The sequence below is a fragment of the Pituophis catenifer genome, unplaced genomic scaffold (assembly GCF_029215685.1).
Source record: "Pituophis catenifer annectens isolate HBS135680 unplaced genomic scaffold, rPitCat1.0.hap2 SCAF_13, whole genome shotgun sequence".
Classification (NCBI taxonomy): Eukaryota; Metazoa; Chordata; class Lepidosauria; order Squamata; family Colubridae; genus Pituophis; species Pituophis catenifer.
In genome coordinates, this window is record NW_027256893.1 from 173,155 (window position 1) to 185,792 (window position 12,638).

At 39.8% G+C, this 12,638-nt stretch overlaps 1 protein-coding gene across 4 annotated transcripts in view; it reads left to right on the top strand.

Annotated features, from left to right (window-relative positions):
- CNOT1 (CCR4-NOT transcription complex subunit 1) overlaps positions 1-12,638 on the top strand; it is a 161,666-nt gene that overhangs the window by 108,888 nt on the left and 40,140 nt on the right. For all 4 annotated transcript variants that reach the window (XM_070953113.1, XM_070953115.1, XM_070953114.1 and 1 more), the window contains exons 29-33: positions 260-437; positions 2,163-2,293; positions 2,385-2,681; positions 4,563-4,703; positions 4,784-4,888. In XM_070953113.1, coding sequence (XP_070809214.1) covers positions 260-437; positions 2,163-2,293; positions 2,385-2,681; positions 4,563-4,703; positions 4,784-4,888 — 852 coding nt within the window. The remainder of the gene's footprint in view (positions 1-259; positions 438-2,162; positions 2,294-2,384; positions 2,682-4,562; positions 4,704-4,783; positions 4,889-12,638) is intronic.

Below are 12,638 nucleotides of genomic sequence, written 5' to 3' on the forward strand. Positions count from 1 at the left end.
GATTAAATCAGATCAAAATGTTAGACCAAGAGTATTCTGCTGAAGTAGTTGCTAGCAGTTGTAATTCAGCTACTTTTATTTTATGTTCCTAGCACAGTTTAGATTTAATTTTCTATGTAATCTTACCTTGAAAGAAATCATTATTTTGCAGAGCAGGCCATGATTTGGAATGGTAGATGGACATAATTGTGAAAATTCACTGTCAGTATAGCTTAAAATAATTACATTATTCAATCTGAAATTATTAAATATTGTACAGCTGAATCTGAAGTTTGAAATTGAAGTGCTCTGCAAAAACCTGGCCCTTGACATCAATGATCTAAAACCTGGTAGTCTCCTAAAAGATAAGGACCGGTTGAAAAACCTGGATGAACAGTTATCTGCTCCAAAGAAGGATATAAAACAAGTAGAAGAACTACCACCAATTACTACTACCAGTAAGTATTAGAATAATTCTTGTCTGTACTATACTAATATAATTTGTATTTCCCAGAGTGATGAGTAAAACAAGGTTGTTCTCAGATTTATTCTTTGTCACCAGCTTCATATGAAACTCAAAATACTTAAAAACAAAACAAAAGGTCTGCTGCCATGTCTTCTTTTCTCTGCTGCTTAATGGCGAGTTTCAAGCACTATAAACCTTGGTAAAGAACAGGTCTATCAAGGGCTGTTGGCCTCAAAGACTTGGTATTACCTTCAACATGGGGTGAGCGTAGCTCCAAATTCTAGTTGCAGGGAACAGTGACAGATCCTAATCTCCTGTTTGTGATTGCCACAGAGTTACCTAATTGACCCCTGTAAAAACTAAGATGCTGGATACAATGTCTTGGCCTGATCCATGGAGGCATTAGAGAACAGTCCTTTGGGAGAGAGGATGTGGTGGTTGTTACAGGGGTTTGGTAGATTGAAGATGGAGATAATGCTCCATGGGGCTTTCTTAGGAGCTGGGGTTCATGAAGTTGAAGGAAGTGGACAGAAGGGAGGATGCTCATGGCAATAATACCTGGAAGAATTTATGGTGGGAGACATAGGGAGAAAGATGAAATGGAACTTCATTTCTTTTGACATGGTTAGGAACTGTGTTTCTGTGGATGAAGCCAAAAATTGCTTTTGCTGTTTGTTTATTACTGAATTTATATGCTGTGCATCTCGCCTATTGTTTTTAGCTTGTATTCCATTTGTAATCAACTGTTATTCCAAATTCTGAATCATAAGCTTTTATATAATTCCTTTAGTCTGCAATCCAAGTCATTAGAAGAATTAAAGAAGGTGCAGTAGTTATAAAATCTAGTTCTCTTTGATGCTGGCAGGATTACTTAGTGGACATCTGAAAAAAAAAACAATTCCAAGAAACAGACCCAGATATATTTTTTCTGTATCATTAGGGTCCTCCTTTCTCAGTTGTGCTTTAAATTGCCCCCTCCCCTGGGGTGAGGAGAGAAGATACCCCTATACATTGAAGATAGAAAACATGCTTCTGCTTGATACATCTCCCAGAAGATCTTCTCACATGTTCAAATAGGAAGGATAAGTGCAGGGAGTCTGTTCCATGTATTACAGGCAACCTTGTGCAATTATTTAGGCACCCAGTGACACCTGCTTGTCCTTCAAGAAGCATCTCTGGTGATGGTTATGAAGCACACATAGTTTATTGACAACCCACCCATTGTCATTGCCAGTGCTAATTGTCCCAACATAGCTTTTATTTGGACTTCTACTCAATGTAGTGGGTATTCCAAATGATTATAATTTTAGAATACTTACTAATGCAATGGTAAAATTTAGCAGAGCAATGTTTTCCATTACACTTACTTGACTTTTTTGTTACTCTAATGAAGCATTTCATTTCCCATAATAGCAATAGCACTTAGACTTACATACCGCTTCACAGTGCTTTTCAGCCCTCTCTAAGCGGTTTACAGAGTCGGCATATTGCCCCCAACAATCTGGGTCCTCATTTTACCCGCCTCTGAAGGATGGAAGGCTGAGTCAACCTTGAGTCTGGTGAGATTTGAACTGCCAAACTTCTGGCAGCTGGCAGTCAGCAGAAGTATCCTGCAGTACTGCATTCTAACCACTGTGCCACCACGGCTCCTAATACATCAACTATGTTACTGAATGTATTTTTAATAAAAAAAATCTTATGCTCTTGAATTTTTTAGCTACTTCCACAACTTCAGCTACCAGCACCACATGCACAGCTACTGTTCCTCCACAGCCACAGTACAGTTACCATGATATCAACGTATACTCACTGGGAGGGTTAGCTCCACACATTACTCTAAACCCGACTGTAAGTATCAGCTTTCCTGTGGGCTGGGGTGGGTGTTACTTGTTTGTATTGGTGTTAAAGCTAGAGATTGTAACAACTGTTCTCTTTTCAGATTCCCTTGTTCCAAGCCCATCCACAGTTAAAGCAGTGTGTGCGCCAAGCCATAGAGCGTGCAGTTCAAGAACTGGTTCATCCAGTAGTGGATCGCTCAATTAAAATTGCCATGACTACTTGTGAACAGATAGTGAGGAAGGATTTTGCGCTGGACTCAGAAGAGTCACGCATGCGTGTGGCAGCACATCATATGATGCGGAACCTGACGGCTGGCATGGCCATGATTACCTGCAGGGAGCCCTTGCTGATGAGCATTGCGACCAACCTGAAGAACAGCTTTGCCACTGCATTGCGGGTAGGTGTGTTGTTCACAAGGAAGGCTGGAGCAAAGGGAGTTGAAAGCATTTTTAGGATGTAGATTTGGCATTATATTTTAACATTTTTAGGAATTATTTGAATGTTCAGGTCAATATTTCTTACATGAAGATTGCCATTGATACTTTCAAAAGTATTTCAGAGAATGAGATTGGCCACCAAGGAACACCATATGATTTGTTTCATCCTGTCTTAGACTCATCAAATGTAAATAGCCAGATATGTAAGCCACAGAATAATATCTGTCTACCTATGTCTGACAGATCCCAATTAAATAAAGCACACAGGATATAAAACTTGCATAAAAATAAGAGAAAATCCCACCACCACAAAAGATGGGGTGGAGGTTGCGTAAAACCCTATACACGAGGAAGACCTAATGTTAAATCCATATCTCTCTGCTCTGAGAGCTTAAGGGTAAGTGTATTGTATGTACCAATCTGATAAGATTGCATGTCTGATGAATGCATACTTAAGTGGAATTCTTTAAAAGTGCAATGATTCCAGGAAGCTGTTAAAATTAGCTACAATTTAAAATTCAAATAGCATGCAGAATTTAGATTGTGGTTTATTGAAACATATCTCTTAGAGTAGATTTAATTTGTTAGAAACAAATCATAAGATTAACCATAGTGTCCTGCATTTGAGCAAGAGGGTGACAGCAGTTAATCACAAATGGAAGGAAAAGCTTGAATCTTCTTTGAAGCTACATCAGAAGTGAAGGGGAAATATGTATTGTTTGGATCCAAGCCAAATGTATTTTGTACTAAAATAATTTCTAAAGAAAATCTCAATTAATACTTACATCTGATGAAATTTATTGAGAATCAGAAAATCCTGAAATAATTTTATGCTGGGAATGTTAGAATTAAATCATAATTCAAGATATTGATGGCATACAATTCAATTTTCCCATGAAGTTAAGAGCCTCGGTGGTGCAGCGGACTAAGTGCTGTTGAGTGCTAGCACTTAGCTGCCAGCTGCCTGCAATTAGTGTGAGTTCAAATCTACCAGGCTCAAGGTTGACTCAGCCTTCCATCCTTTCGAGGCAGGTAAATTGAGGACTCGGATTGTGGGGGCAATAAGCCATCTTTGTATAGAACAATACCGCTTGGGGGGGGCGAAAGCCCTAATAAGCAGGTATATACATAAAAGTATGCAGGCTATTGCTATAATGCATTGTAAGCCGCCCTGAGTCTACGGAGAAGGGCGGCATATAAATTGGACAAATAAAGAAATAAAGAAATCTAATTTCTTCAAGTGTGCGACAAACTCAGATTAAGAAATGCAGAACATGTAGCTGTTGCATATAAATTCATGTGTATATCTGAGAATTTGGTATGGCTATTTAATAAATGAAATTCGGCACGCAGGCAATTTATATTTAAAGGAAATATATGGCAACAGTATGCACATCCTACCATTTCAGGAAAAGATAATTCTGTTCGTCCTTTGAAGTCCATTGCTCTGGCAGCTCTGCTGGTTTCTGAAAGTAAATCATCCAGTCTGGGAGCAGTTTGTGATAGCGCAAATATGGTTTTCAAATGTTTCTGGCATGGTTTGGTGGCTACATAGAAAATAGGCACTGCTTTGAAGTTACAACTAATGAGTTTTGCATGAAGACCATGGGTTGTGTTTTGATACTGGGCCTATGTAAAATTTGATAGATTTGAGCAAAATTAGAAGTAATAGCAGAGGAAAAAATGTTCATTTGCAAATAGGATTTCCTGTTTGCCAGAGAAAAATAGATGGAGTGTGTCATTGAAAACTTCTTACAGATCAAAATCAGTTATCTTACAGATTTAATTTTGAAGTCTGTAAGATGGGCACCATCCCCTTCTAATGTCTGAGTTTTTAACAGGCAGCTTCACCACAGCAGAGGGAGATGATGGAGCAGGCTGCAGCCCAGTTGGCTCAAGATAACTGTGAGTTGGCCTGCTGCTTCATTCAGAAAACAGCAGTGGAAAAAGCAGGTCCTGAAATGGACAAGAGGCTGGCAACTGTAAGTACCTGGTTGGTTTATGGCTCTGGCAATCCTATGTAGTCCTCCTGTCATTCACCTCTGTCTTTTTTCCTTAATAGGAATTTGAGCTCCGAAAACATGCCCGGCAAGAGGGCCGCAGGTATTGTGATCCTGTAGTTTTGACTTACCAGGCTGAGCGGATGCCAGAACAGATCAGATTGAAGGTGAGAAATGAGAGTCCTGCAAAATATCTTGAAGTCTTCAACCTGTAAGCACGAAACTACTGGGTGCCAAGTAGAGGTGTCAAGTAAAATTGCTCACCTACATATATTTTGGACATGATATTGTATTGTACATTACTTTTTTACATTTTTAATATCACATGTATTTTTGGTTGCCTGTATATCAAAAAGTTGTTTTCAGTTAAATTTGTCTTTTAGAAATCAGGTAGAATTTCATTTCAAGACAATTCAAGAAGAAATCATTACAGCTTTGCATCTGCCCCAGTGAGCAATAGTGCTGCATCCCCAAGCTAACAAGAGAGTGGGAAGCTAAGGATAAATTGTTCCTTAAGTGGCCAGGCTACTTTCAGCTACAGTAGCCCAGGATAATCAAGTCTTGTCTTCCCTTTCCTTGGACTTTGAATTCTGACCTCATTGTACGTTTCTTATATTAGGTTAAGTACAAGGCTACCTTCCCTTAGGCAATTGTCTAAGGAAAGTGGATTTATAGATATGCAAATATAAAGTAGTACAATGTTCTTGGGAATCATGAAGCATCTTCTCGTATATTGACCATGTCAGACATTTTATTTGAACTCCTCAGGGGATCCAGTTTCAAATGGCTTCAGCCTTGTCATCAAAGCTCAATTTTACCATAACATGGGGAGATCAGTAGGAGACAACACGTAGCTCTATGTCTTTCTTAATCGGAAAGATGTTTGTAGAATCCTAGTTGGAAGGGACCTTTTTGCCTTCAAATCTAGATCCCTATTTAATGCAAGACTCTCTGAAAGAATCCCTGACAGAACGTTGTCCAAATTCTGTCTGAATATTATATATACATATATACATTCAATTTACTGTATACTATAAAATCAGTCTCTAATGTAACCTTCAGTGTGATTTGAACAAGTGTAGGTTGCGATAGCTGCACAATGGATGTTCTGACCTGTTCTTTCATCACAGTAAGACGGTAAGGAAGGAGAGGTATTGCTGCCCTTACTGTGGAGGTCTCCCTTTCCCAACAGTTGATTAGGTGATCAATAAAACTGACCTCCAAATTGTTGGGAAACTCCAGAGCACCGTTGAATGCCTAGGAAGGAATGCCTTAAAGGAACTGCAGTCATCTCTGTAGTTCTGAGAAATCAATCTGTTCACAACAGATGGTTGGGGAAGATGTCCGATTTCTGGGCTAGGATAGATATATTGCAGACTGGTCAGCAGCTTCAGCCATTCTATCAAGAGCCAAGGTGGCACAGTGGTTAGAGTGCAGTATTGCAGGCTACAGTACTTCAGTTGACTGCTAGCTGCAGTTCAGCAGTTCAAATCTCACCGGCTCAAGGTTGACTCAGCCTTCCATCCTTCTGAAGTGGGTAAAATGAGGACCCAGATTGTTGGGGGCAATAGGCTGATTCGGTAAACCGCTTAGAGAGGGCTGCAAATCACTACGAAGCAGTATATAAGTCTAAGTGCTATTGCTATTCCTATCACCTGGGCCTTGAGTTGAGACCAGGCAGAGAGAGGCTGCGGTTGCAAGCTTCAGTCTAATTTCATAGATACATTTGTCAACGAACCCAGTATTCATTCCTTTTGAATACCAAGTTTCTTTGCAAAACTGAGCATATTTCGGCGATCTCTAGTAAAAGCTTGGATTTTAGATTTTCATATAGTGGTAAATAGCTGCCAGTTGAGGATGTGCTATATATATGGTTGTTTGGGGGATTCTGGGGGCTTCTGAGGATTCCAAATTTGAGGGCTTGCAGGGATTTTAGGCTCCAGACTTCTCAGTGAACCTCATCTCACTGCCTCTGAAGCAGCCTGCACCCAGATACTTGGACTATCCCCTTTGTATTAATTTTTCAAACAGCTGTGAAAATATGGTTGTTCAGAGGAGCATGGGGTGGAGGAGGCTGCCCAAATTATGGCAATTTATGGCCTTGTTGCCTATGTAACAACTTTTATACTTTAATTTTATGCTAATATTTGTAAGACATTCAAGAGTGTTTAGAATGGAGCAGCATATAAATCAAATCTGTTAGCCAGTCAATAAGTGAGATGGGAGAGGGAGGGAGGGAGGGAGGGAGAGAGAGAGAGAGAGAGAGAGAGAGAGCGCCCCCCTCTCTACCTGGATGCTGATCCCCAAGCCTCCAGGCAGTGTTTACTGCTTAGCTTTTATGGCTGCATCTGAGAGGGTTTCACTTTTTCTTGTTGGAAACCAGCATCTTTCCCCATAGATTTAATTCTGGGTGGTTTCTTTTTATCTCTGACATCCAAGGACACACTAAAAGCTCTTTGTTGTCAGGGTCAGTAGAAGTAATAAGAACTTGCAAGGAATTGGCGGCGATTGTGAGGCTGGAGGAGATCGGTGGGAGGCGAGATCGCAAACGAGCTGGTAAGAGTGAGGATACTTTTAGAACAGGAGACGACCAGGGGATTGGATTGATATTTTGTTTTGAGCAAATAAACTTCGAAAGCTAAGAGTGTGGAATAGACTATTTGAATAAAGGAAACTGGATTTTGGAAGTGCGGCAATTGTCAGGACTAATAATAAGACTGTCTTGAGCTGAGAGAGTGAGAAGGAGCACTTGGGGAAGATAACATGGCTGATGAAATCTGAATGACAATGCAAATGGAGAGTGATTGAACTTAAGAGCAACGCGAAGCGGATTATACAGCAAAGCGTGCCTGCTGCATCATTGTAAAAGAACTTTTTTATATTTTTGGTTACTTCTCCCTTTTGCTCTTTTATGATTGAGAGAAGTTATTGAGCAATCAATTAATTAACGACTTGGGCAAATAACAACAAAAAAAACATTAGAAAATCTATATATCTACAATTATATATCTATATCAATATTATATATATTACATATTCCATTTCAGATAATCTAAATTAATTGTGAACTTATTTAAAATTTATTAAGTACTTTTTAGATTTTTTTTATTAAGGAATTTATATACTCTATAATCTTATATATTCTATAATTGGATTTTTTCTTTTCTTCTCCTTTCTTCTTTCAATTATTGATTCTTAATTTTGATTAGCTTTTTATAACTTAAAATATTGAATATTGAGATTGCATAATTAATTATTTATATGTGTATTTAGATTACTCAAGATATATTAGAAAGTCATCAGTGCTTAAGTGTTAAATAAGGATAGGTAAAGCTCATTTGCTTAAGTAGTGATAGCAGGTGAGAAGGTTATCTTAGTTAAAATTAGTTTAAATATTAATTGATTAATAAGTGACTTATTACAAGATAGATCTGTGCAACGGATAAAAATCTGAATTATTGTATTACTAAACAATATTGAATAGTAGAACGGGAGGGAACGATTTAATATAAATACATTTGATAGAGGTAGTTAAATATTGGTGGATGACAATCTGGAAAAACATTGAAAAGATAATAAGAAAAAAGAAAAAGGAGATGACGAGCCTCTCATCCACGGTGACAAAAACAGGAAAGAAAACACCCTCAAATCCCACGATCACAACGACATCACCTGCTATACAGAAATCGACTGAAGGTCTCTCTAAAATGGAGAAATCAGGAATGATACCCACAATGCAATGCAAGCAATGCAATCAACACTGACAGCAATACAGGACACGATGATTATGATGCAAGAAAAAATGTCTAGTAACCATACTGAATTGAAGACAGATATTAGGGCATTAGATCAAAAAATGATTGGTATACAGGAATCGATACAAACCAATACACAGAAGATTAAAAAGATGGAAGTTAAAATGGAACAACAGGAAAAAAATTTAGATACGGTTGACCAAAAACTGATGGCACAGAATAGGGAATTGGCAGACTCAATTACCCAATTGGAAATGGATCGAGCCTCCTTCTATCTCCGTTTCCAAAACATCGCGGAAGATAAGGAAGAAGATCTGGGCCAGGTGATGGCGGAATTAATTGCTGAGGTGTTGCAACAAGATAAATTGGATATTATAAAGGAAATTGATGAGGCATATAGGGTCCAGACAAATTATGCACGAAGAAATAAATTGCCAAGGGAGGTGCATATAAGATTCGCAAGGAAGAAGGTAAAGGATATCTTCTATAGTATGGCAAGAGATGAACCAGTCATGTACAAGGGAAAGGAGGTAATTATATTGAAACAAATTCCAAGGAGGGTAAGGGAGATAAGGAGAGATTATAGGTTTTTGGCTACTCAATTAAACAAAAGGAATATCCTCTTTAGGTGGATTTTACCGGAAGGCATGTGGAACACGTGGCAAGGGAATAAAGTTAAGATAGATAGCTTAGTAGCAGCTCAAGAGTTCTTGGATCAATTACGAGCGTCTGAAGAGGATCAAAGCAGTAAAGAGGAGTTAGAGGCGATAACATCTGAAGAAGAAGCAACCCAGCAGAAAAGAGAGAAAGAAGGGACATCGAAGGAAAAGGAGGAGGAAGATAAGGATAGTAAAGAGACAAAGAAAGACCGAAGACCACAAAGAGTTACACGTGTCAAGAAGTATTAGGATAGTATACAAGAATTAAGAGATGGATGATTGGAAATTGATATCGATTAATGTAAATGGCCTGAATGATAACAAAAAGAGAATTTTTTTTTTTTACAAAATTAGCTAAACAAAATATGGATATAGTGTGTCTTCAAGAGGTTCATATTAAAAAGGAAAATCAAAAATATTTGGAATATAAGAAATTGGGGAATCTTTATGCATCTCTAGCTGACAAAAAGAAGAGGGGAGTAGCATTGTACATCAAGAAGGAAATAAAAGCCGAACTAAAATATGCAGACCCAAAGGGAAGGATATTAATGGTGGAAATTAAAAGAGGCAATTATCCAATTTTATTAACAGCAATTTATGCTCCGAATGAAAACTTAGGAGACTTTTATAAAAAATTAGGAGAGAGATTAAGCATGATGGATAAGAGCAAGATTTGCATAATTGGTGATTTTAATGGGGTAATAGATTCGAATAGAGACTATAAGGGGACCAAAGGTAAAAAGAAAAAGAGGAAAAATTTACCAAAACCATTTTTTTGATATGGTAGAAGAACTCAATCTAGTGGATATTTGGTGGGTTCTGCACCCACATAAGAGGCAGTATACATATTATTCTAATCCTAAAAAATCTTGGTCCAGGATTGATATGATGTGGGTAAGCAGAGATATAGGGTTGGATATTAAGTCAACAGAAATTATGCCCAACATTTGGGCAGACCATAATCCATTAGAGATTAAATGGGAATGTACGCACAAGAGAAGAAATACAAGATGGAGATTAAATAATCAATTTCTAAAGGACAAGCAAAATGTTGAGAAAGTAAAAAAAGAATTAAATCTATTTTTTGAAGTAAATGAAAAGATAGTAACATCTCGAGGTATCATGGGATACAATGAAAGCGTACATAAGAGGACTAGCAATATCGTATAGTGCACATAGGAATAAGGAAAGAAGAGAGAGGCAGAAGGCACTGATAGAAGAATTAGGGAAAGCTGAGAGGGAACTACAACAAAAACCAGATAATAAGGTTGTTAAAGAAAATTGGATGGTTATACGGCACAAATTAAATATTATCGATCAAGAGGAATTGGCGTACAAAATGAAACGAACCAAACAATATTATTTTGAAAATGCAAACAAACCGGGCAGGTGGCTGTTCTACAGGTTAAAAAAAGAAAAAGAGAAAGGCATAATTCATCAATTGGAAGACCCAGAAGGCCACCTTAACAATAAACAGGAAGATAAATTGGAGATTGCCCGAGAGTATTATGCGGCTCTGTATGCAGAAGAACAAATTCCCAATGAAAAGGTGGTCCAATACTTGTCAAAAGAAAGTCTCCCAAAGATTGGGGAAGAGGATAAAGAAATACTTAATAAAGAAATAACGATGACAGAATTAAGGACGGTAATATCAAAACTTAAAAAGAACAAATCCCCAGGCCCAGATGGACTTCCAGGGGAATTCTATAAAAATTCGGATTTGGAGGAAATTTTTATTACCAAAGCTGTTAGAAATTTATAATGAGGCCCTAACAGAATCCAAAATTCCAGAATCATGGAGAGAGGCGTATATTTAATTTAATTTAATTTAATTTAATTTAATTTAATTTAATTTAATTTAATTATTTAATTTAATTTAATTTAATTTAATTTAATTTAATTTCCAATTTATATACCGCCCTTCTCCCTGAGGACTCAGGGCGGTGTACAGCCAAGATAAGAACATAGAATACAAATATTAAAAACAGTTAAAAATATATATAAATTTGGCCCGAAAGTTAAGAAGTCACAAACTGATTAAAAGAATTTAAAAATTTCTTCTTAAGCCAGCCCGGCTTGCTGGAAAATATGGGTTTTAAGGGCACGACGGAAGGCATTGAGGTCATGGATTCTCCTTATCTCAGGGAGCAACTGATTCCAGAGGGTAGGAGCCCCCACAGAGAAGGCCCTCCCCCTGGGGGCCACCAGCCTACATTGTTTGGCTGATGGCACCCTGAGAAGGCCCTCTCTGTGGGAGCGCACGGGTCGATGGGGGGTCGTCGGTAGCAGCAGGCGGTCTCGCAGATAGCTAGGCCCTATGCCATGGAGCGCTTTAAAGGTGATAACCAACACCTTGAAGCGCACCCGGAAGACCACCGGGAGCCAGTGCAGCTCGCGCAGGAGCGGTGTTACATGGGAGCGCCATGTTGCTGCCATCACTACCCGCGCTGCTGCGTTCTGGACCAGTTGGAGCCTCCGGGTGCTCTTCAAGGGGAGCCCCATGTAGAGAGCATTGCAGTAGTCAAGGCGAGAGGTGACAAGGGCGTGAGTGACTGTGCACAAGGAATCCCGATCGAGAAAGGGCCGCAACTGGCGAATCAGGCGAACCTGACAGAAGGTCCCCCTGGTAACAGCCGTCAGATGTTCCTCCAAAGACAGCTGCCTATCCAGGAGGTCTCCCAGATTGCGAGCCCTTTCAGTGGGGGCCAAAGACTTGCCCCCAATAGTCAGTGATGGAGTCAACTGACTATATCGGGATGCCGGGAGCCACAGCCACTCAGTCTTGGAAGGGTTGAGTTTGAGCCTGTTCCTCCCCATCCAGATCCGCACAGCCTCCAGGCACTGGGACATCACTTCAAGGGCATCGTTGGGGTGGCCTGGGGTGGAGATGTACAGCTGGGTGTCATCAGCGTACTGGTGGTATCTCACCCCAAAGCCACGGATGATCTCACCCAGCAGCTTCACATAAATGTTGAACAGAAGGGGTGAGAGGACCGATCCCTGCGGCACTCCACAGATGAGAGGCCTCGAGGTCGACCTCTGCCCCCCTGCCAACACAAACTGCGACCGGTCGGAGAGAAAGGAGGAGAACCACCGCAACACAGTGCCTCCCATCCCCAACTCTTCCAGCCGGTGCAGCATGATACCATGGTCGATGGTATCAAAAGCCACTGAGAGATCTAACAGGACCAGAACAGAGGAACAAGCCCTGTCCCGAGCCCTCCAGAGATCATCAACCAACGTGACCAATGCCGTTTCCGTGCTGTGCCCAGACCTGAAACCCGACTGGAACGGATCTAGATAAGATGTTTCCTCCAGGAATTGTGGAAACTGTCGCGCGACCACACTCTCAACAACCTTCGCAATAAAGCGAAGGTTGGAGACAGGACGATAGTTAGCCAATATTGCCGGATCCAGGGATGGCTTCTTGAGGAGAGGCCTCACCACCGCCTCTTTGAGGGCAGCGGGGAAGTGACCCTCACTCAACGAAGCATTAATAACGC